This window comes from Aythya ferina, assembly GCF_964211825.1.
Source record: "Aythya ferina genome assembly, chromosome: 2".
Lineage (NCBI taxonomy): Eukaryota > Metazoa > Chordata > Aves > Anseriformes > Anatidae > Aythya > Aythya ferina.
The window spans coordinates 17,382,918-17,409,273 of NC_140297.1; the positions used below are offsets into that span (position 1 = coordinate 17,382,918).

General features: G+C 40.3%; 1 protein-coding gene across 1 annotated transcript; it reads right to left on the bottom strand.

Annotated features, from left to right (window-relative positions):
* Positions 1 to 1,290: 1,290 nt before the first annotated feature.
* Positions 1,291 to 17,526, bottom strand: RAB18 (RAB18, member RAS oncogene family). The gene is made up of 7 exons (XM_084509906.1): positions 17,375 to 17,526; positions 15,354 to 15,409; positions 9,158 to 9,219; positions 7,110 to 7,182; positions 5,076 to 5,194; positions 4,932 to 4,998; positions 1,291 to 3,434 (listed from the first exon to the last, which is right to left on the bottom strand). The coding sequence occupies exons 1-7, from the start codon at positions 17,440 to 17,442 to the stop codon at positions 3,259 to 3,261; spliced, it is 621 nt and encodes a 206-aa protein (XP_084366032.1). The 5' UTR covers positions 17,443 to 17,526; the 3' UTR covers positions 1,291 to 3,258.
* Positions 17,527 to 26,356: the final 8,830 nt, after the last annotated feature.

Sequence of the window (26,356 nt, forward strand, 5' to 3'; positions counted from 1 at the left end):
TCAAAATCATAGGACAGGATGAGAAGAATTATTGCAATTCGCTATGTATCTTTCAGGTAGCTGGCAGGCAAGGAAAACAAAATGAAGCATACAGATCAGTTGCCACTGCAGTATGTAATGGTGGCAAGAACACCACTGCTTCCTGAAGTTCTGCCAAGGTTGACGAGACAGTTGATGGTATTGTTCAGGGACTTACTGAATTGACATTTTCATTTTGTTAAGGCTCACTTTGAGCCAGCTGCTGATCTCATTATTGCAGTAGGAGAACAGGAAAAGTGATGCTGTCCTTTGGATAAAAGCCCTGCTAGCAGAAATATTAGCCTGATAAAAAGAGCATCTTGAAGCCTCCACCAAAAGCCTGTCCCATCTCCCTTCCTAAAAACCATAGAAGAGGTAATCCAAGACAAAACCATAACAACACTGGGTAATATTCACAGGTGTAAATGATCCAACTGCTCTGCCATATTATTCCAGGCTGTTGCAAAGGTTATAAACAACCTCTGCCAGCCACAAGTCAATGTTTTTAATATTGAAAACAGAGTAAATGAACTGGAAACAACCTAAGGTTTAATTCTGTTTCATGATCGCGTAAGACTTCTCAGCTATCTCACTCCAGTTCAGTGCTTTCATATAAAAACCATCTGCCCTGGAAATGGACACATTCTCATTACCTAATGAAAAACAATAGCTATCCCCTTTATCCCTCAGCTACTTATGGAGGTAGACTGAACAATCTGTTACGCATACTTCTAACAGCATATAGCCTTAAACCGGTATTAAGTAGGAATTGCGATGCAGCTTGTGATAGTTTTAGACATAGTTGCATGACAGCCAAAACAGTGAAAGTGCACTTGGAAAAAATACTAATACTATTCTGACCTGCAAAGAAAACATTGGAAGTATGGCAACAGCCTCATTTGAAAGATGGCAGTCAAAAACAAAAGAAAGGGTTCAAAACAAAGAATGTAGCAGAGCTAAATTGATGCTAAATTTGCTCTGAAGTACAGGAAGCACAGGAACCTACCACCCTCCAATATGGTCTTCTTGAGGAAGGAGAGCAGTGAAACTCTAGGAAAAGCCATTCCACACATACATAGCTGAACAGGCTTAAAAGAGGAAAGATAGAAAAGCTTGTCGCAAGTGCTTGTTGCAAGTCAATTAGAAAGTGTCTTTAAAAAAAAATACAAGACAGCTAAATGTTCTGAGTCTTACTAAGTAGATTACTAAGTAGGCTGTTTCAGAATACTCCTCCCCAACCCCCCCAACCTCCCAAAAGAATTTGCAGGGAAAGAAGGAGCAAATGAGTTTATTCTTCACAGAACAATCCCTGCTATTCAGAGTACCCTGCAGTTCCTCCCTTTGGGAAGGGAAGCTGTCAGATCTGGCAAAGTCAGAATAAAAGATGAATCCTGGTCCTGTGATAAAAGGACCTTTCTGAGATAAACTAAAAATTAAGTCTCTTCCTTATACAGGGATGTATCCAGACTGAAGGAAAAAACAGGTCTGGCAATAAATTACAGGCCTCTGCCTGTATTACGATACTTGCCCAAAATTACTGAAATTAAAACTGAGTAAGTTTATATTACGTTTCTACAAGTTTCCTCTACTACTAACATACACAGAACTGGTAACCAGTGGCCTCAATACTAACAAATAAGATTGGTTCAGCCCACATATTCTGCATTATGAAACAGTAATACAAAGCTAATGTTTTAATACAATATGTATGTGTATTTAATATCAATTACATGTACATATTTAAATTATCCTACTACATTAACAATACTATAGATACAATATTTGGTAAAAACAACTAGCACGGTTAAGTCTTCAAATTTGGTATTGTTTTCTAGCAAGTGTCAAACAATAGAAAACCAAATTTCCATGTGAAAAGTGTATTTTAACAGAAGCAGCCAAGACCTGCTGCAAAATACAGATCATGTATGCTAACATGTACACAAAACCTTGCAGTAATAAAAGGTAGTCATTCACTGTATTTACAAGAAATTGCCCAATAGTTCAGTTACTGATTGCACTACAGTGATTATTTAAAAAAATTTAAAATAAACACAGCATCCTCATCTCGTCCTTCAAAACTCAGAAACAATTCTTGTGTGAGAGGTGACCTTGTTTAAATTGCACGTGCTGGAAAATATACAACTCTACAATAGAAAGAGGTTAGAAAAGTTGAACACTGTGGAAAAAAAATTTATTAGCCTATACAAGTCTTCTGAAACAAACCATTGGCTCTGATACAGTAAATTCAAGTGAATACTCATTGCAATAGTATTTTCCATACAGAAGCCCTAGAGCTTCCCACTTAGTGTCTGTGACAGGAAGTTATATTTCTGAACAGGTAGTCACACGAAGCAGACATGTAATAGAGGTCTTCACAGCCATAGTGAGCTACAGTTTGAGATAGTTATATTACAAACATTTAAGAAAATTAGGCATCTGTACCGAAGTGTGGCAAATTGATTCACAATGAAAGAACAAAGATGTCATTTAGACCCCGTGCCAAAATGAAGACTTTCTACAGCAGGTCTAGGGTAGACTGCGTAATAAAAACTTAGAGTGCAAGAGTACCACAAATTTAGTATATAAATATCACAGGATTAAAACTCCAGTTAAGCCATCAACTGAAGTGATGATTAAAAAGAAAAAAGGGCATCTCCCAGCTTTGCAAAAGAAGCTCTCAAAGCATCTCTTCCAGAAGGTGCTGATACCAACTATGGCCTGTGCCAATTTGTATGTTAGACAGCTCTGCTGAAAGAAAAATTCAGCATTTGTCTAAAAGCTGTATAATCATGCTCTTTTTAATATCATAAAAAGCATCGACTAGAAGAGATGAAATGTAATATAGCTGACATTGTTTTTAAGATCTGTGCACACTATATAGTTCTGTAATTTAAACAGTATTTAAAAACAAGAGAAAAAGCAGACAATGTAGCAATGTTTTAGATGGACTTGTTTAGAATAGTTACATGATGGATGTATACAGTCAAAACTTTTAGTGCATTTGTTCTTGCACATTATTTATGCTACTTACAAAAACCTGAAGATCGCAAATTGGGCATGCTTACCATAACATTTTCAAACTGGGAAAGCTGCAGAACAATTTTCCTACTAGTGTTCACTGCCATGATACAAAACAATTATGTGCAAACTGCAAGGTCCCTAAAAATAGCATTTCATGAATTTATTTACAGAACGATGTCGCTATCTGTTTAAATATGCAAATAATAAGCTTCCCAAAGTTTATAACATAGAACAATATCCACCGCACGCGCTTCCTGCATATCCTTCTTCCTTGTTTGTTAATTTTACACCTCTGTTTTGGCTCTCACTCTCCCACAGTCCCGGAGTCTGAATGATTTTTTCAACGAGTTCTTCAAAGGCACACTGTACACCATCACATGTTTTTGCGCTTGCCTCTGGAAAAGGGACACAAGAAGTCGAATGTTAGCATAGCTTCCAATAACTTCAGTATTTTTTTCTTTCAGTTAAGTCTTAACCTACCACCTAAGACTTATAACTTCTACAACAAATACTATAACATGTAGCAGTGCCAGAATTAGCAGGAATGCAGATTTTTGTTTGCCACAAAGTCTTTTGAGCTGCTGCTTTATTAAGAGAGCTTTCAAACTGAATGTCACTAGAATACATGGAAGCAGGTTATCTTTTTCTGTGAAAAGCAGTTCAATAAAGGGAAGAAAGTCTGAAAAACCTGGTTGCTTTAAGAAATTAAGTACTACTACATCTTAAGAAGCAAAGGACTCCCTATTGTAGGATTCTAAGTCAGCCTCCATAGAACTATTCTGATAAAAAGCAATAAGTGATCTCATTTCTTCTGCAGTTAGCATAATTCTTGGTAATCTCATCCAGGAGCCTTTCTTTCATTAAACTCAAGGAACATTGCTTACAGTGTATATTATGTGAGCAAACAGATACCATCTGTAACTGTTCAATTCCGCTAAGGCTTGCCCTGTTCTTCTATACAGCCACGCAGACACTTAGCTCACACGCACACGTATACCTATTTTCAGTTTCACGTTTCTTTATATCTTCCATGTACTTAACAGCTTATGCCTCAACTTTGAGCTTTTTCCATTTTCACATCTGACAATGAAGCCAGAAAGAAACACTGCAGGATTCTAGACAAAGAAATGTCTTTAGTCAAAGATGAGGAACACAAGTTGAAGTACAGGACATGTCAGTGAACTGCTTTGGTACTGGAGTCATCCTATAAACTATTCCTTGCTGATCCTTAAATGAAACAGGTAATAAACTTGTGCATAAAGAATCACTTCACCACCCCCTTTTACTTTATCATTACAAGGCTTTGCCTACAAAACCCATCTCATTTGCAAGAAAGATGAGACCAGCATCTTTCCTTCAGTCATGACTATGCCACTATTCCAAGCCACCCACCATTTACAAGTTAATTATATTCCCACCTATTTTTATATCCAAGTTCTAATGCAGATTTGTCATGTACCAGCTCTTTGCTGAAGAGCTGAAATACTGAAATCAAGTACTGAATACTGCATACTGAAAGCTGGCTATTAGTACTAGTTTTCCTTCTTTCATTTTGCATCTGTTATTAACTCAACAACTAGGTCTGGACCAAAAAATAAATAAAAAAAAACAAAGCAAAAACAGGTTTTGTCAGACTACAGTAGATACTGTACTCCACCCTTAATCCTTACTCACCACTTCGGTATATTCATCCACAGTTAGACTAGACTTTTGGGCATATTTAAAGACAGTTTTAAACAAGAAGGGTATATCTATCATCTTTGTACCCACTGCAGCTGAGAAATACCACTAGCTGAACTGCACGTATAAAAACTATGCATCCTACAGAAACAGTACTTTCATTATGTAACAACAACAACAAAGTAAAATCTCTGCAAATGCATGTAACTTACCTATGAACAACATGGAATGTTTTCTTGCAAATTTGAGACCTTCATTTCTGTCAACTTCACGGTTTTCCTGTAAGACACAATATTAATATGTATTGTTAACAAAATATACCAACAGAATGCTCACTGCAGCTGAATTCAGTTTACCTTATCAATCTTGTTTCCAACGAGCATTTTCACTATGTCATTCCTTGTGCAGTACGTTTCCAGTTCATTTAACCAGTTATCCAGCTTGGCAAAAGTATCTCTTCTTGTGACATCGTAAACTGAAAGATAGCAGCAATATTAAGTCACAATATCTTTCCACAATATAAAGAAATCGAGTTTACATTTGAAAAGGTATAAAAATTATGTTTTTTGAATTAGAAAACCAAAGGAGCCCGAAGAATTCCAGTTTACATTTCATTCACCAGTTCCAATCTTATAGTTGCTCTGCATTAGTACCTACTATTCTCAGATTAATTTATGTTTAGACATCTTAGTTTAGATGACAGAGTCTACCATTCTCCAAAGAATCCTACACTTGCAAACCCCTGATACAGGATACTTGTTAACACCAGTCCGTCTGTCCACACATCTCTTAACACCACGAAGGCTGTGGACTCTACCACTCACTTCCCTGGGCAGCCCATTCCAATGCTTGATCACCCTCTCCATGAAGAAGTTGTTCTGAATATCCAACCTAAGCCTCCCCTGCCACAACTCGAGACCCATTTCCTTGTGTACTGTCACTTGTCACCTGAAAAGAAAGATCAACACCCTCCTTGCTGCAACCTCTTTTCAGGCAGTTCTAGAGAGCAATGAGGTCTTCCCTCAGTCTCCTCTTCTCCAGACTAAAACAATCCCAGTTCCTTCAGTCAGTCCTCATTTAGCCAACAAAGTAAAATGACCACCAAATCCTCACAAATGCTAATAAAATACAGAATCCTTGGCATTTTAGTGTTCCAAGCTACTTAGCACGTGTATGGGATATAAGTTATAAGAGGCACCAGGAGCAGAAAGGGCAGACAGAAAGCAGACCTTGTTAGTCACTGCCTCATGGAATTTAGATCTAATAATGGCAATTTCAAGCTGTGAAAATCTTTTTTCCTTCACTCTTATTTCCCATGTGCTAATGGACACAAACAGTTGGTTTCAATCAAACTGATAGTTTGGCTTGCAAGAACAGCCTTATTTCTAGGGAGCTGTTTAGTAAAGAAATAGCAGGAGATTATTTTTTATTTTTATTTTTATTTATTTTTTTAAGTTAGAGGACTAATCTCAACAGCAGAACTTTCTAGCTTCTAAATAGCACTAGCTTACTTTTAAAGCTTTCAACACTAAGTGGCAAGTTCAGTGACAGTGACCAAGTAACTTGACAAGACATGCCTTGACAGCGTCTTCCTACAGCAGGAAGATAATGGAACTCAAACTTGAGAAACAGCATGTACAAAACCAAACCTACCAGGAAGTCATGGCACAGGTTATTCTAAATTAAACAGCTGGACTGGACACAATAATTGAAAGAGGTTTAGTCAAGAATCTCTAAAATCAGAGAAAACAAAACAACAAAAAAACACCATTCCCTGCCCTTAATCTCTTTAATTAGCTCTTTAATTCTAGCAGGGGAACAGCAGAACTCATAGGTCAGTGCCTAATAGGCTCTCCTATACAAAACAAAAACAAGAGATACTTCACTACGTAGTTGCAATTACGGGTTTTGTGCAGACTGATGCATTGTATGATCCAAGCTAATCTGATTCTGTAAGATCACAGCAGTACGGAGACTCAAATTGCAAAAAAAGTCCCAGCCAAATTCCACCACGTTTACAGTAATTTCATTATAAAAAAAAATGAGTCTTTTTTTTTTTTTTGACTCTTGGCTTAGTAAGCACGGGCATAAGACAGAATTAGCAATCAGTGGGCAAATTCCTGGCAGTACAAGGAGAGCTCCAAGCTATCCCTTCAAAAAGCAGCAGCTTTTAAACTCCTGCAAAAATCTGTGGTTCTCAGAATGGTGAGAAAGACTACCCAAGAAATTGGTAAGGCATCAAACTCCAGACCATTTAGTATGTGAGCTGTTCAACACACATATAACAACTATTAATACTGATTCACCGTTATAGAAAGGTGAGTTTGCATAGCCCCAATGCACAAGAAAAACACCAACTTACTCAAAATAGCAGGCAAAGGAATACTTACCTAGGATAACACCTTGTGCACCTCTGTAGTAACTGGGCGTTAGAGTTCTGAACCTCTCCTGACCCGCAGTATCCTGAAAAGCCATTCAGAAAGTTCCATTATTCAGAATCTGAGCAGAACCTAGCTCTCAGCTCTTTAGCTCTCAGGTATCCTGCTTATAGCAAACACAAAATAAGATTCAGAGTCATTTAGCACACACAACTAGCTGAATAACTGAATTTATGGCTGCCTGTCATTTTACTGCACATTAACTTTGAGATTCTGTGTAGTCTGTTCTGGGAAACACATTTAAACTGTTAAGTGTAGTGAATAACTGGGCTATATAACAACGAGATAGTTATTTCTGCTGAAACATTTGTTATGCAGCTAGCAGGGCAGCAGCCAGCCAGAAAGCAGCACTCTAAGATTTTATAACAAGTGTCAAAACCTATGGCCACAAAAGCAGTTCCCTCGCTTCTAACACCTCTATCCACAGAGCCACAGTAAATGCATTTAGCATGCTATGACAGAGCAGAAGCAGAAAAGTCTTTTCTGTTTGTTATTAAACAAAGTTGAATTTACAACCTCAAATCTGAAGTGTCAACAGTTTTGCAAAAAAAAAAAAGTATTAGAATGCTGATTTCTCATCAGAGATGAAGTTATAATACACACTATCTCAGCATTATACACACTGCAGACTTTATGCACCAAAGATTTAAATTAACTTCATCCACATTACCCCAGGTTAGAAGCTTACTTAAACTTTTTGTCAACTGAAGTCACCTTCATAAAAAAAAATAAAGTGCATCAAGAGAACGAACAACCCCACAACCTTTTCAAGGCATGAAACGCTGGGGGTTCAAAATGGTTCCCTGCCAAAGAACCTGAGCAACTCTACTTGTCTTTCCAAGTTTCTACAAGTCACTCACTGAATCCTACACATCTCAAGCTATTTTTGTGTCATGATGCAGCTTTCCATGCCTTTCATTTCCAGTTTACCTCAGACTTAGTTCTTCCTAGTCGCCAACTGGCAAGTTGTTGCGGGATTTTTTTTTTTTTCTTGTCAAGCCTATGTTCTAGCGAAGATTCCTATTTTCACATTAAGACAGAAGTCCCACTTCTTACTTGAGATATGATGCCCTTTAAAAGCATCATAATTGTAATGGATATTTCATGTTCCAATACTTTCCAAGGAAGCTGAGAATCAAGGTTTTCTTGTTTCCTGCTACAAGAAACTTGAGCTTGAATAATCAAAAGGTTCAACTCACACAAGCATGGAGCTGCTTTGCAGAATGGAGTATGCAGTGAAATAAAGTACTTTTTCTTCCTTCACTTGCCATGAATCTGGAAGCCCTACTTTTAACTAAAGCAAATGCTGAACACTAAGGCTAAGACAACAAACTCTGCCTCTCCCTTTTTCAGCTGCATCTGCTACAAATAACAATGACTCAAGCCTGTAAGTCTTTGTGACAGCTAACATTTTTAGGCTACATTACTTTGAGAGGTAACATTTCTGAGCATAATTTGAGCATACAACACAGTAGTTCTCAATTAGTATACTACTAAATTTAATCTAAACCATTTAGGTTAAGAATCGCGTCCTTTTAAAAGCTGTCAAGTTCAGAGAAGAACCATGCATGCAGGTAAGTCTCTGATCAGTAAGGGCAATAGCTGCATTTTCAAATGTTCTATAAAGACATAATAACATCAGGCAGGTAAGTATACTCTTTAGAAGTTAAACAATATTTTACACACTTTAAAAAAAATATCAAGGAATGGCCACATTCATACTTTTTAAGTCTGAGTGGTTCAGAACCATCCTATTCCTTCTCCTCTCAGAAGAAGACCACCCAGAATCAGTGCTGCACAAGAAGGGAACAGGCAACAGAACTGCTCCATCAGTCAACTGTCCACAGTTGACAACTGGACTTTCTGAACGGTCCAGGATTAACCTCCCACTCCTTCAAGTTGCCTTCATATTAAAAAGGATTCTATACAACTTAGACATTATACAAGCCACCATTATTCCTGAAACAAAGCAATATGTTAGTAACACGGGCAACACTTACCCATATTGCTAGTTTAGCTTTGTTTCCATCAACTGAGATAGTTTTCACCTTGAAGTCCACACCTAGGGAAGAAAAAAAAGGTCTTTTAGTTCTTCAAATATACTCCATATTTTTGGAAGAGGAAAAAAAAAAAAGCTCAGAAAAAAAGCTGTGGTCTGACAGGAGTAATAAGAGAGCAAGGTATTGAAGTAACCAGTGAAACTTAAAGCTCGTAAGGTTGTATAGATTTTGTAAAAGCCCAAGTTTAGGCCATTGACTCAAATATTATATGGAAGTGAGGCAAAAAAATCCTTTCCAATATTAAAATACGTATTTCAGAGCAAGTGTTCGAGTCTTTAATCAAATGGGTTAACTTTCTATTCATTACTCATACATGTGTTCTCATTGAGCATGTCATTGGTCTTGAACAAAATACTTCCAAAATAAAGGAGCAAACTGTATTCAGGCAGGGAACAGAGCAAATCCCTCATCATCTCAAACCATCTAATCAAGTCCCATCAAGGTGATCAGCGAGAGGTAAACTGGCACAGGCAGAGAATCAGACATCCATCTAATACGTGACCAGTGTCCTGTGAGAAGTAATGTTAGATGACAGCAATTCCTCTAACAGGCACGCCAAATAATCCCCAGACAACTTGAACGTGCAGTATGCCTCTTATCAGGATTCCAGCAACACCAGGGACTCTCTGGTATCACACACGGCGACCAAGAAACGAACAGACAACAACAGTTCTTCTGTTGATAACATACCTCAACATCTGAGGAGATTTTTAATTTATTTTTAAATGTGTGGGAGCTAACAGCCTATCACCTACCCGAGGACAGGCAGTACAAAACTCAAGCCAGGGAGGACAAAATAATGACTGCACAAAGCTAAAGTACAGGTAATACAAGCAAGTTCAAGAGGCCAGGTACGGTCACATTCCATTTTATTCTCCACCAGACTGTAGCCCTGAAATTAGGTAGAGTAGTTTTGTGGAAATTTAACAGCTTTATGTGGAAAAGACTTTCAAGTTTAACAGAAAAGTTTTTTCATTTTGAGTTAAGGTAGCACTATATTTGCTATAAGAAATTCTGTTTTAGTTATTCTAACAGAACATTAAGTAGGGTTTCAAGATAAGTGTGCTGCACTTACATTCCCAAGGCCATGCAGATTACAAACAAGTCTAAGTGGCTGCCAAAAGCACTCAATTTATAAAACCACAGAGTGGACATGGGATGCCTAAGAAACAGTATATTGCAAGCAGATTTACAAAGTCACTACAGCTGACGTTTAAAAGATCTTCATTAAAAAATAATGAATTTATAGTACACTATTTCATAGCTTGAGCTTACTAGTTTTCCTTGAAGTTTTAAGAACAGATAAAAGCTAGTCAACTGTGACTGCATTCTGCACTGGAAAGAGCCCCTACTCTTACTTTAAGTAAAATTTTGGCAATGTACTTTAACATTTGCAGTAACTGCACAGAACTCAGAGGCTAAGGCTCTTAATCTCCAACTAAGCAGTAATATAACACGTTACTCCACACACATGGATGGTGCTTTATTTTAGAGTTATGTTCAAAAAACCTGCCACTATTAACTTTTTTCTTTTAAACACCAGTTCTTAGAACTTTACCTAGTTCTCAGAACATTGCTATGCTAGCAAGTTTCCTCAACATGATCCTAAAGAACATCCTGTCATGCCAATTTTGTGGCATTTAGCAGTAACTTCCAGACTAACACCATCTCTTCTTCCACAGCAATGGCATATTTCTTTCTCTGAACTATAAATACCACCATAGCTCAGCTAGGACATCCAACTGCCCGCAGTGCATTCATTTACCCATTAACCTGACATCAAAATCTGTAACTGTAGGTATTACAAGTCTATCAGATCCATACCATAAATCAAAAGCATGTCATTGTAGTTTTCAGAAGGAATTTTCTCTTCCTTAGAGCAAACATTAACTGCCTTTTGAAGCCGGGGTACCCTGCTCCCACTAGGCAAATAGCCCCAGCATCTTGTGCCTGTGCAGTTCTGCAATTTTCATTTAATGCCTGTGCACCTTTAGGTTAATTTTAAGCTGGCAGCAAGCTTAAGAGATAATGCTTTAAATTTTGCATGAGCAATATGAGTAAATTAAGAAACTTAGCAAATAAATCCCACGTATTACAGACTCCTGAAAGAAGTATGAAAATTAACAAAGAGCACAGTAAAATATATCCTTTCAGATGATAAAGACATGGCAAAAGTTCTAGCAAACAGAGGAATACAACACACACAAAAGCCACTTAAGGAAAATAAATCTTTTAACTAGCTAGGTTTTTGATAATCGATGGTCTATAGGAGGACACAGAAAACTGCAGCGCCCAACAAAATCAGGTTAAACTGAATGAGCTGGGTATGTGCGTTCTCTAAGGCTTCAGTGAAACGCAGACATGTTTGTGTGACAAGAGTCAGCTCTAAGCTTGCAAGATGAGGGACATTTCCAGCCCTGACAACAGAAGGCTGGCGGTGATTTCCACCATGCCCTGGAAGGCAGCCAGAAAGGAGACACCGTGCTCCTGCACACTGGCACCTCCTGCCCTCCCAAATGGACTCAGCACTACACGCCAGCACGCTATGGACTCGAGGTCTGCAAGTAGCTGACACTTTCACACTGCCCTCCCTTTTAGGAGAGCTCTATTTACACCAAGGGCAAAATCAGCTGGAGCTTATTGGTGTTAAGGGTAAGTGACAACTTGGACATCTGGGAGTTGCAGGACTCCAAGTGCAAGGAAGGCCAACAAGTTAAGAGAGGCTTGTATGCAATACATTGCTTCACTTATGAAATAAGGCTTGCATTTAGCATTTTATCTAGAATCGTTCACACGAGGAACAAGTAAAGACAAGTATGAGCAGTGAGGACAACAGAAAATATCAGGGTATAGGGACCCATTAGATGAAGCCCTGTGAACAAGTTCACCTCAGAAGAATGCAAGGATGACAGCGATCTGGTAGGCTGAATAAGACATGGTTAATCCAGCAGAAGCTACTGAAGTCAAAATATTTGTCAAAGTCACCTCATACTCCTGAGGGAAACACAGGATTTTTAGAAAATTTAGAATAAAAAAAAAAAATATACAAATCATCGGTTTAGGGTTTAATTTAAATTGCATCCAGTAGGTGTAGGTTTGTGCAAGACACACAAATAATGTGTCCTTACATCTCAGCAGGCAAGGGAACAGTCATGCTGCAGTCAAGCCTTAACCCAGGCTCATGCTTTCATATTTATTTTCTAAAAAAAGACAGACTTAACACCTTCTCCTCGCTTTTTTTCTCCAAGCAAGAAGTATAGTTCAGCAGTGAGTAGAGATGACATTATTTGTAATCAGTACACACATTTTGGAAAAGCACAGTACTCTGCAGTCTCAACATAAAGACCTTAACATTAAAAACTCTTCTGTCCCCAAACTCAAAGTGAAATAGTGTTTAATCCGCACAAAAAGAGATCCAAGCCCAGATTCACAAAACATTTTGGCATCTCACTATCTTGCAAATCCCAAAGTTTTGCAGCTGGGATCTGTCCTTATGTAGCAATAAGAACTCACTCACAAATACTTTATCTATATGAACAACAAATGCTGCCCTGAATTGAGAGCTGAGACGTTGCCTCTCAGTAACACAATCATCAGAAAAAAGGAAATGCCACAGCCTAGCGTTAGGACAAAAGGAAACTGCTATTCCTCAAGTGCTCTACACGCCATGCTACAGACCTTTCACAGTTGGGGCTGCAGAAGCTCCACTCCACAACACTTCACCAACACCAGCTAGAGGGGACCTAACAGATGGGGCAGTTTGTAGAGACTAAAAGGATTGCCTTCATCACTTTTTCTTTTTTTAAAAAACAAAATGATCACATTCATTCCAGGTTAGTATATTCGTTTGAATACTCTGTAGTGTGCAAGTTTTATATGAGCTTGAGTTCATTCGACTTTCCTACGTCAGAAGCAGCACCCTACCCTGAGGATGTAACGTAACCATGAGTTACAGCTACTGAACAGCCAACAGTTAGCTATCACGCATGCTGCTGTGCAGCAAGATAAATCCCAAAGAAAAGGAATTACTTCAGGAAATATGTACTTAGTTTCTTAAATAAGTTCACTGACGTCAAGTTTTGACACTGGTAAAAAGTCTCACGTACAAACAGCAGATGTTAAGACCACTGAAAGACTCCGTACATTCCTCCATTTTTTCCTTTCAGCTCAAAGTTGCATCATGATCAACTTTCCTTTTAACATCATTTAACTAGCTCATGGAACTTTATCATACTTCCTAGCAAAATTGCTATTAAAACTGCTATTACCTGTCACAAACCACAAAGCCTAACTTCAGTAGATTTAGGTCAATACTGAGTAGAGAGAATACCGGTCCTGTACACCATCCAACTGAAGATGAGCACAGTGACACTGGACTACCTGAAGGCTTTATTTTTTAGAACAACCAAATTAATTTGCATCTTCAATGCACAAACCAGCAATTACTTCCTCATGGCCTACACTAGTCAAAGGGAAACAGCAGCCGCTTAAATGAGTGTTTTGTCCTTTCTGGAACAAATTAAAATAGTTCTTTTGCTGATGAAGCACTGTATTCAGGCTTGATGGCACAGGAAAACTAGCATTTACAAGTCCAATGCCAGCTCTGAAATTTTGCCATTGCCTTGTTAGAGAGATATATAAAGTTAGATTATAGGTGGTATAAAAATATCTCAATCTGTGAGTGGATTTCAGTCTTTCCTGAAGTTAAAAAGCCTTCAAAATGCCACGATCCTTTGGTTTCTGGAGAGGTCAGCAGTGTACGATGTCACTCTGATTTTAAGTGGGCCAGCAGGCAGTACTGTATCAGTAACGTCACTTGGAAAAACACAGCTTTGATGTCTGCTCAGGAAACTATACAACCTTACCAGGAAAGCCTTAGCAGTGCTTCATAGCATATGCCTGTTTACTGCCTTTGCATACGATCATTCTCCAACCTTAACATGCTTATAGCGGGGATTCCCAAGTGGAAAGGAGAAGCAAAGCAAGAAAAGGCTGAGTAAACAGCATTAATACACATCCTGTCAATTCCTTATCACAGTGTTTCTCAATACCCCATGTAAAACAGCACTCCTGTACCTTATCCACATTAGTGAAAAACAGATCAATTTATTTACTTCTGAACCAATTAGGCAGAGCTGACTGAGTATCAGAAGCTGAACTTAGGGAATTTTTTAATCCAAGTCCTCAGCCAGAACTCTTCCTACAGAGGAAGTAGGAAAGTCTGTGTTTTTTGTTTTTGTTTTTTCCTGCAATACATTATATGGAAAAGTCTCCTTTATTTTCCAATACAGCAGTTACTCATTTGGGACAGACTGACATAGGATGCAAAATGTAACTTCTAAGAACATGATGCAGCCATCTCACAGCGTATCCCACACTCTGCATTACTCTCCTCTAGCACAATTGATTTCACTGCTGGAAGGCATCACATTAACACAGCATGACACGTCACTCCTTTTTTCCCCAGCAGCTCTAGATTCTTGGCTCTTTCTGTATTATTTTTTTCATTTTCAAGAGTATTAGCTGCCAAGGAACTGCTTACTAACTAGGAGAGAAAAAAAAAACATTGTAATTTCTTTCCTCTAGAAGAAAAGCAGAAGCCACACGTTGTGTAGTGCACTCTAGTATTGTTGGAAGTTGCAAAAGCTGACATCCTCTAATAGAGTCCTAAGTACTCTTAGCACTTAAGCTCCCCAAGTATCTTGTTACATAGAACAAGTTCTGGACAGCAATGTTACTACTCAAACACAAACAAAAGTGATAAATCTGTAGGAGACATAACAGTTGCTGCTACATTTCCATTTTAGCATGAATTGTTGGCAAACACTGAACTGCAGATTGCTGTACTAGACCTTTCCTCTACCCATACTTACAGCTTCCACCTTCATGAACAGTTACATTTACATCTCTTTCCTTAGCCAAGACAATATTTCACTACAAAGGGGACAACTGCAGCCCAGCACAGACAATACTCCACACCAATTAGTGCTACACATTAAAACTGCGTCCACATCACTCTTTCCTCACAGAACCGAGATGACTGAATTTTGTTACCGGTTTGGCAAGTCTGAGCTAACTACTGTTTTGTACTGCAGCTGGTACACATTTTTTTCAGGTAGCATCAGCACATACTTACCAATTGTTGCTGCAAGTTCCGGGTCAAATGTATCATCTGTGAATCGCAGCAGAAGGCTGATAGGGATGAAGGAAAAAGAAGAGTTAGCGTTGGTTACTGCAGGACAGCCACAGGAACCAGAAGCCTGTAAATTACAAGTCTAGAAGTATCAGCAAGACCACAGAGATAAATAAAAATATGCCCCATTTTCCATCCCTTCCATCCTATACAAAACAAAGAAGGGAAGAAAATCTAGTAGCCATACTCTGAAAGGAGAGCCCATTACAGAATGTGCCTCTCTGAAAAAATTACCCTTCTAGTTGTCAGGGCAGTTGCCTGAACAGAGCCACAGCCCGCTTCTCAAAGTGTTTTGGTGTTTTGCTTCTTTCTTGTTCTATTTTTATTCTCCCAGAATTCGGTACAAATGTAAGATTGTTTTGGTTTCGTATTGCCTCACACAGTACTTCTGTAAGCTTGAGAAGAAAATCCCAAGCCAGCTTTTTATCCCAGAAATAACTCCTTGTACTGGGCAGGCAGCAGAACAATAAGGACTACACCCATCACAAATAAAGGCACAGAAGCGTAACAATGGAAAGAGCTCCACACCATTTTACAGTTTTGTACCCTTTCTGCATATCTAATGGTTTTCACACACACAGTATGTCCCCCCATCCATGGATATTTGCTACCAATAGAAAAGCCACAACCAGGATTTACCAGTACATCACGTTACAGTAGGAGGGTCCTTCCTAGAAGTACCCATAAAGCCACAGTGCTTATACCAAATGTAAATACTCCAGCAAGAAACAGAGCTTCTTAGTATACTGCTGGTTTGGTTTTGTTTGTTTAAATTAGTAACCTTATTCATCTGTGGCAAGTGCATATTGCCATGTGGTGGACAGCTGTTGGCTGTGACTGACAGCTTCTGTCCATTTCCAGGGCAGGGAAACAAAGCAAGGCCCTGTTTACTTTTTGCTAGATGCTATTTGAGAGCGGCTATTTTTAGCACAACCAGAACTAATTTTGCCATATTCAAGCGAAACGGAGAACCTTCATATTGCCACTAGAATAAAAACATCAGTTTACAAGTCCTGAGATCTAAACTCAGCTGACCTCTCCTTTCCCTGCCATTATTTCACACGCAGGTATGTCCTACAAATACAGCACGCTCCTAGGGACCAGGTGTCAGATGCAGCATTTGGACGGGATGTCAGGACTCCAGAAGTCAGGACGCCAACCACATCCCATGTCAGGCTAATGAGTTCAGCAGCTGACACTTCCTACTCAAGGAGCAGGTAAGCAATGCCAACCTAAGAACAGCTCAGTATTAACTCCCTGTACCTGGATGACTGTGGTGTTATGATTTCATAGCAATTTTATTCTCTTTACCTATAAGCAGTCTCTTGTAATAACATTTCTGTTTTGCAGAAATAAGCATATAAACAGGCGTATAAAATTTGGGCATGCTATGTCACATGCCCACACATAAAAGAATCACATCAATTAAAAGAAATTATACCTGTCACCAGATTATTGATTCAGTAGCTAACTCAAAGCAGTGACTGACAGGTTTTTAATTAGTGGGGCTTGTTTTTCTTCTAATTAATGATTTATATGTTATTTAGGGCCATGAAAGGAGGCTGAGATTGCTGCCATAAAAACAAGGCATCAAGCATGAGTAGTGCGGGACATTCCCAGACTGCGCCTGCCTTTTTGTCTCGTTTCCTTTACTAAAAATACGGAAATGTCGTAGAATAAGGAGAACGCATTAAGACAAAAAAAGGCCAGCTTGGACAAAAGCCACCAAAAGGGTACCACACGCGACCCCCAGCCTCCGAAACACGCCCATTTCACACCCAAGGCCGTGAGGGAGGCCGGGATCCCCCTGCCAGGGCTCCCAGCGCCTCAGCCCCCCCGGCTGGGCCAGGCCTGAAGGAGGCCGGGCCGGGCCGTGCTGAGGGCAGGCCGCGCCCAGAGGCCGGGCGTCCAGCGCGGCGCCCCCGGGCTTTGTGCCCAGCCGGGAAACGCTGGCAGCCCCTCACCTGGACTTGCCGACGCCGCTCTCGCCGATGATGAGGATCTTCAGCGTGGTCAGCACGTCCTCGTCCATCCCGCACGGCGCGGCCCTGCCCGGCCCCTCCGCCGCCCGCCCGCCGCTCCCTGACCAGGCCGCGGCGGCACCGCCTGCGCATGCGCGTCCCCCCCTCCCCACACCGCCGCCGCCGCCACAGCACCGCGCATGCGCGCCGGGAGCGGCGGGGTGGTGAAGGCGGGGGAGGAGGGGGGATGGCCCCCCCCGCCCCGCGTGTGGCGCATGCGCAGAGGGGAGGGAGGGGGCAGCCGCTTGTTTACAGCGGGCGGGGCGAGGGGGCGGGAGCGGGGCGCGCATGCGCGGTGTGGGGAGGGGTGTCAGGGCTGAGGGGGGGAATTATGGCTGACGGGGTGGCAGCCACCCGCCTGCAGCCCCAGGCAGTCACCAGAGGGAATCTTCAGTCACCAACCTCTTATATCCAGCAGCGCAAGCCAAGTGGCACGGCACTGCATCCTTTGTTCCACCTCTAAGCATGTCACTAACGCTCTACCCACTGATTTCTGCTTATCCTTTTTTCCCACTGCGCGCATCCTGCGTGCTCAGTGGTGCTGTGCTTCCAGGTAAAGGTGAATCCTTTGGCTGGACACGCTTTGCTATGGAAACAATGAAGTTGAGAGTAGAAAGGTGTGGTCCCTGAAAGGCAGTTTCTCAGACAAACACGCAGTGTATGTTTGCGATTCTCTAAATTGTTAGGGAATGAGCTGGGTGGTGCCTCTCAGCTGCTGAGGGAGGTTTGAGAAAGATAAAAAGACTGTAGATAATTCACAGAAAAAAAAAACATACCCAGCAGAGTCCTCTATTAAAAACACCTAAATGTTCTTCTAAACCTGATTGCAATGAGAAAAAACTCTTTATACCTAATTTAGCTACCCTGCTATTACAGCTCAAAACCTGCCTCTGACCATGTGTAAGCAAGTGAATTGCCTTTAATATTAATCCAATGCATGTCTGATGTGGGGCTGAAATTGTCCTTGGTCTTTGCTGTCACTCTTGGGCCAGCAAGGCAGCCTCTTCTCATCTCCAAACACTGACTCTGCAGCCTACGTGAAAGGCCTGAGGCTCTTCTGCAGTCACTCCAAATGACAGACATCAAGCCACGTCAGCATTTTGCACAAGGCAGGTGTGCTTGTGAGATACTGTGGTTGTTTTTGTCAATATGCTGGCTACAGAGGGCCTAGTTCTTTAGCAGAATAATGATTTTGCTGGGTAATTGTATTCAACCGAGTTACAGGGTCCAGCAGTAACAATGCTTTTGCTCTTGTGAAGTAAACAGTTCTGGTGCCTTACTCCTTCCACCTTCAGGATCTGCTGTCCTGCCTCTTTTGTCTCAGAAAATAAACTCCTGGGACGAGTGCAATAACAATAATTATCCTATTAAGTTATCGAGGCATATTCTATAATTAAGCATGTGCAAATATCTGGCTGTGTGTAAACTGTGCCTGTTTATTAGTAATAACCTGAGATTTGTTGAGGGTGTGATTTAGTTTTCTTGGTGTGGATTGTGCTTTGGAGTGACACAAGAGGAGAGTGTGTCTATACTCTGCAGTCTGTATTGCGGTGTGTAGGAGCTGTGGGATCTTAGCAGGATGAGCATTGAATTTGAAAGGTGGACCGAAATAGCAAAGTATTCTAGTAAAGATATTGAATCTTTTGAAGTCAAAGAGCATTTGTTTTTTAGATGGATTTTTTTTTCCATCATAGCCATAGAATCAGATTATAATTCTATATCTCACTTGGAATGAAGGGTTGGCCTTCAGATCCTTGCATTCAGATACTTGACCTTAAAGATGAGCAGACAAAGGAAAGCAGCCAAACTTGCCCTAAATGAACAGTTCCATAGCTCATGTTTATGGATGTGGTGCTTTTTAGACCTTCCCAAACATGCCCTTTGAGAAAGGTGTTTCTTTGAGTTGTCCTCCTCCAGACCAAGCCATGTAGTCCTTCAACTCTGAGATCAACTCTGTCTGCAGCATATGATTCTCTTTGCTGTCTGTGTTTCATTTCAGCTCTGGAAAGCCAGGCCATGTTGTGCATGTACCAGCCGTATTCCAGGAGCCAACAGTACTGGATGATTAATGCATTTCAGATATAGCTCCTTCAAAATGAAGTGTAATTCACTGAACAGCATACAACTATCAGGGCAAAATGTTAATTCGCTTTCCCACCAAACATTTGTAGGATCTTTTCATGGAAGCTCTTTCTGGTTTGGGAGAGACATGTGGCTTGCTGTAATTTGTCTGCTTGTTTTCTTGTATGCTTTTCAGGACTCATTAGGAGTCTTCAGTTATGATGACTAACCCAATCCTTTTCTTTAATAGCACTGAAAGTTTTCTTCTGTTTATCATTTACTATCCCTTTTGATCCTGACCTCAGATGTGGGAGGGCCAAGCTGTAACAGCATCGGTAGCCTTACCTGATTATTGCTCTTCCTAGAAGAACACTGGAGATCTTTTGACTGCATTTTAATTTCTTACTCTGCTTACTCTTGATTTCTCCCAGTGATCCCTTTGAATTTCTATCAGAATAGTACCAAGCAGATTAACTTGTCTGCATATAGTATTCATAAATAATTATACATAACTTTCCTCATCTTACACTGCTAAGGGAAACAGGCTGATGGTAGAAAACTAACAAAACTGGTTCCAAGTCAGCTCCTCCCGCATATGGAGTTGTATAGTGAGATTAAATTTGCACTTCAGAGTTTTTCCTCATGCTTTTACAGTCTTTTACGGAGACTCCCTAGTTCCTGCCCAGACCCAGGACTCAGAAAAGTGGAAAAATGTCAGCTCCATCTCAGCTACAGCAAGGATATGAGATCATTGTTCCTGAAGTTTTAATTACTTTGGGGATGTGAAGGGAAAGAAGGGGAAGCATCCTAACAAAGATAGTTCTTGTGATGATATTCTCGGTATCAAAATTCCCTGTCCAATGTGTTATGGACTTGGGGCAACCTTTGTTATAATTATGTAGTCTTGGAGCATCCAGATCCTACTCTATCTGTCCAGCTGGTATATTCTGCAACTCACTAAAGAAGCCAAAGCACCTTAGTCTCAGCTTAATTAATTCTCAATTTAAGGAAAAGAAAGTTTATAGGCCTTTTGTTTTCAGCTATATCCTTGACCATGAGAAGAGGCCATAAGAGTGAGTAACTGTGATAACCTCTCTCAAAAGGTGAGCAGTCACTTGCAGTCCCTCCATTAGGGCTGGGATCTACAGTGAAAGGGCCACTGAACTTTGTGTGTCCTCAGGGGACCATGCATAGCACGTTGCATAGCACGGGGCCCTTAGGCTGCCACTGTGGGCAAGTAAGGGCTAGAAAAGACCTCCATCCAGCTCCTCCCTGCTGAGCTAGCTGCAGTGTAACCTTAGCAACAAAGATGAGTGTGTCAGAAATGAGTCAGTAACATGAGAGACAACCTGGAGTAAACAACTCGGGCTCATTCTGTGTCTGAATTCTGTGCCTGGGAGCCTTTGGTCACTTGACCTGAACCATCTGCTTTAGCTTCTGTGGCATAAATATGGAAGTAATTATATTTGCTACAGAAGACAACAGAAATAGCAAGGACTGATTTGATGGGGGAGACACTGGTTTGTGTTTTCCATGTAAGCACTGCCTAGTTTAGCTTGAGCTGTGACTTTCCTGATGAGAGAGTGGCTACATAACTGTATGGCTTTCCTCCTGTCTCTTGTATCACTAATGCCATTACCAGTAAAGTCAGGCCTTGAAAATTATAGGTTCTGTTTATGCTGTTTAGGTATACAAAAGTTTCAGGAGGATGCACACCTCTGGGTGCTAAGTCCTTGATTCATTGATAGCTGCAAGGATATTATTGGTTGTGCCAACTCTGCACAATGTCCAGCAGAAGCCAAGAAACTCAGCCACTTCAGAAGGATGTTGACAGCACTCTACCGTCTCCCGTTGTAAAGACAAATCCTGCTATCCCATTTCCAGATCGTGTGCCTGACCCACAATTTGTATTATCCTGGCAGTGGGTCAGGAGTTATGATTCATGGTGAAACACGCTGGATCGCTAAGCTCATCAGTCACTCCTAGCAGAAACAATGCACATACACGCGCTCATTCTTTTGCTCTTCTTCACACAGCAATTTGCAAAGTTTGTAAGAGTGACTATCATCACGTGCGTCAGATTCAGGGAAGTTCCTTTTCTGCGTGACATCCTTAAACAAAGCAAGCACATCTGTATGATTTCACATTCAGCAAGTAACAGCAAGGAGTGAAAGTGCTGCAGAAGTCCCAGAACTCCAGGCAGGGCTTCTCAAGACCATATTGAAATGAACGTGACCTTGCTGTAGCTGGCCTCTGCTTTTCTAAAGAATCCAGCCTATTTTTATGAAGCAACTGCATAGGTTTCTCTCCTTGTCTCCCTCTCCAAGAGCAGCTAGAGCTTGGCGCTCCCATCTGTTGATTCCTTCAGTGCCTGCTCAGTTTCTGTGGACAGTAAGGGGGGTTTAAGACTATAAGCACATTAGCTCTGGGCAATTAAAATACACTGCTTATAGTCAACACAGTTTTAAAAAGTGGATTACACACAGCACTGGGGTCGCAACAGATGGGAGGCAGCAGTTTGGGGAAGAACAACAACAAAAAAAAGGCATTGCAGCCACTCAAAATGCTAAGGCTGTATATGAGAGTGATAATAACAGCATTTTTCAGAGAAAACCAGCATGTATTTTGAAGATCATTAAGTGAATCTTGCATAATGATCATGAGTAGATTACAGATTCCATGCTGGAATAACCTGCTTGCTGAAGATAATAGAAAAATGTAGTTGCATGCTTTGAAATGCTGTTATTTTGCTCAATACTTAATGTAATATGCAAGACACACCACCTCTTAATTCCCTACTGGAAAATGGTGAAAAAGACTAGCCACCTCCTAGTTCCATTGAATTTTGTTCAGGTAAATTGCTTAATCATTTAATCCTAACTAATGCAAGCAGTAGTCTTAAAAATTACAGTTTATCTTCCTGCATGAACTTTTAAACCAAGGGCAGCTATTAGACTGGATGACCTAAATATTCTGTTTAAGATATCTCTAAAGCAATTGTTGAAAAACATAAATAATAATGATATGGAAGTGGATTCCTGTTTATGATTGTCAGATTCCCTATAAAACATTAATTACATTTTAAATAAGAAGAAAACAGGTTTGATATTTGAAGTACATCTACCAAATACTGTACATCAATATTGAAAATGGTGAGACAACAGTTTACAAAGGACACAGAAAGAACAGGATATTAGAGTTTTCCTGCAGCTGAACTTGATGTGCACTTCACGAACATATTGAGCAGTTGGTGTTCTGAATTGTTCTTTGTTCATGGCAAAGGTATTTGTATCCACAGCAGCACAATGTATAATGTATCTACCACAAAGATCAGAAGAGACACACAAAAAGTGAATATTTGGCAGACCAGGTTCACATGAAGTATTTCCTCTGGGTCTTAATGAAATAAGAAGTAGTGATACTTTTCCAAAGCTTACTATTTCCACATTGCTTCATGAATTTTTCAAAAGCCACTTTAGGATTTGCTTTGGACTTCCTATGTTGGTGGGAGAGCTGGGGATGCTTTTTATGAATACCATAAACTTCTAGAGGAGGCAAAGCAGGCATGTATCTGTATGCAGTACCTTTCTGTAAAAAATTGTATTTCCCACAAGCAAGGCAACTGGCATTCCTGTTCAGAAAATAGTTGTTCTGAAATAAATGTTCTTGTTTTTCAAGAGGATGTACTTTTTTTTTTTTTTTTGAGGTTTAACCTGGCTGGCAGCTAAGCACCACACAACTTCTAATGATCATTTTAAGGGAGGAAAATTGGGAATGGAGTTACTTTCCATTTAAGAAATAATGAATTCATTTAGCCTTCTCCAATTGCTTTTAGTAACAGATAACATTAAGGGGGGAAGGGAAGGGATAACCCCATCTCTGCTTTGGGATCATCTTATCGATAATCCCTTCTGAAGGTTTAACGTACCTCATCTAGCCTGTGGTCGCATGCACCTGCAGGATTAGCTGTTAAATTGGCACCGGATGGATTAAGTAACCCCACTCGTCAGCATCTCACCTTTTGCACAACACTGCATGAAGCAATCGTGACAAACCAGAGGATCCGGTGGGCAAAGGACAGAGACACAATATCAAGGCAGTGATTGCCAAGTAAGCCAAACAGCAATCTTTATTAAATCTCTAACAATCAATAGAAGAAATGCATGCAGAAATTGAAATTCAGATGGGGTCAGACCAAGGCCTACCATGGCGAACAGTTTTGTCAGGTCCGATCAAAGTCCGTCTGTCTCCGGTGACTGGCAGTAGAGCCTAGGCAAGAGCAAGTAAAGGAACGTCCCCAGGATGTTACTGCAGCCTTCAGCACTTTGTGACCCAGGGCGTTTGGAGCCTGTGGTGATGGTGTCATCATACATAATAGCTGCAGTTCTCTTCAACAGTAGCTGTGTTTTTCTTCATCAAAGATACTTTCTCCTCCATGTATTTTGAACCCATAATAACATATACCATCTAGAGCCTCCTGCGACAAAGAGTTGCACAGCTTAGCTGCATAGACATCCTTCTTTTAGTTTTATTTCCCACCTGCCACTTTAATTTATTTTCCTTCTCATATTAGAAGCGACAGTGAGCAACTGTCTATTAATTTACTCTATGCCACACATGATCCTGTAGATCACCATCACGTCCTCTCATAGTTCTGTTTTTTCAGCCAGAGGAATCCTGATCTATTTAATCATTCCTCATTTTGATGTCGTTATAATTTTAATTATCCTGTTTTCACTTCCTGTACAGTGACTGTCCTCCTGGATCCTTTTTCAGATGAGAAGACTAGAACTATACGAAGTACACAACATAGGAGTGTCCCCAAGGAATGGTGTGTTTTCTGTTTTATTCTATGGGTATTTTCTAGTATTTTCTAATGGTCTGTTTGTTTTATTGGCCACCATGTAGGCCTGTGCTGATATTTTCATAGAATTATGTATTGTAATTTTTTCTACTTCCTTCCATTGCCTCTTTATTCCTATCCTTTGATTCCTACATTTTAACCAGTGTTTATGCATCTGAAATCCTGCCCACTTAGTCATTTTGCAGTGGTAACAACCACAGCAGAGCTCTTCACTATGGATGGATGTCCTTTTAGTATTTTTAAACAGAATCACGGGTGAAAAACAAACAAACAAACAAACTCCTTTTTAGATGTGTTCTTGTTTGTTTTGGTTTGGTTTGGTTATTCTGAATGTACTACCATGTCTTTCCTGACTTCCTTTGTATAACTTGCCTGATCATGACTTCTTTGGTAAGTTTCCTTCTTCTGACATGTTTGATAAGGAATTTATTATCATTTTTTTGTGTGTGTGTTTTGTTATTTGTTCCTTACATTTTTTAAAGTTTTGCATTATTCTGCTTTTATATATACTTGCTGTAGTTTATATTCATTTGTATTTTCCTCATTTCAGTGGAGCTCCACATTTTTGCAGTATCACAGAATTAGTGAAGTTGAAGGGGACCTTTGGAGATTGTCTGGTCCAACACCATGCTCAAGCAGGGTCAGCTAGAGCAGGTTGCTCGGGACCATGTCCAGTCAGGTTTAGAATATCTCCACAGGTGGAGATTCCACAGCCACTCTAGGCAACCTGTTCCAGTGTTGGACCACATTCACAGTAAAAATAAAAATAAAAATAAAAATAAAAAATAAAAAAGTGTTTTCAAATTCAGGACAAAATGAAGCATTGTTCTTCCACTTGTCACAAGCTACCCGTTTAATGGAGAAGTTATTTATGACATCCAAACCTTCAATCCTAGCACCATGTCTGGACATGTGTAACCTGCCTTGGAGGTGACTGAAGTTTTCACTACATACGTGAGTTTCCTTTCCTCTCAGCCTCTCCAAGAGACTCACTGTGACTCAGAGGTTCATCATGTCAGCGTTCCTGTGATCTCCTCGGTCAGGCAGTCAATTACACACTACGTCTTTGTTGTTTGCATGTTAAGTAATTGGTTTCCAATAAAAAAAAAAGCCGCAGTACTCATAGTGGTAATAACCATGTGGGTCAAGGGTTGCCCAAACACAAAAGCCAGCTGATAAGATAGGAATATTGCGAACCTACGAGAGAATCCATGTAGCAGCTACTTTAATGTAGCGTGACTGTGACAAAAGGAGGCAGTGGAAATGGGCATTTGGCACAGGATGGGCTGTTTGTCCATGGTAGGACCTCCAGCAGATGGAGTACCTGGCTGAAGTGTCTCCAAAGTTTGGGCATCACTGAATGTATGAGATTACAAAATAAATACAGCTCAAGGAATGTGACATCCTCCTCTCCTTCAGGAGCACAGCTTAATTTATCCACCAACATACTCGGCAAAAGACCTTTATTTCCACGTCCAACAGAGGACCGATGCCAAGGCTGGTGTAGCTGTGCCGCCTATATTCACTTTCTTTTAAGCACTTTCCTCACTAGGTGGCCATGGCAGCACAATAACAAACAGTGTGCATCATTAGATCGTCCCCTATAAAAACTGCACTACTTCAGGGTTTTGGAAGCATTTGCAGTAGCATGGTTGAGTAACTCTTTTGCACTTTCATCACATTTCTCTAGAGTTTGTAATGTTATTATTACAAAACTTCCCGTTGAGGCACGCTGGGGATGTGTTGCAACTCTTTTTTAAGAGGTGCAGGTAGTCAGTACTTCTTCCTACCAAGCCCATCATAAACAATTATAATGATTTTATAATGTATTTGTATAATCCCTTTCTTCTGAAAGTTATATATAAACCTTGGAGGAGGCTCTAACAACTGCTGAAGTGCAGCTCTGAGGTAGAAGCCAACCAGAAATCATGTAACACATCAACCTTGAACAACAATTTAGAAGAGAAAGCAAAGGCAAAATACAATCTCTGAAGCCAAAA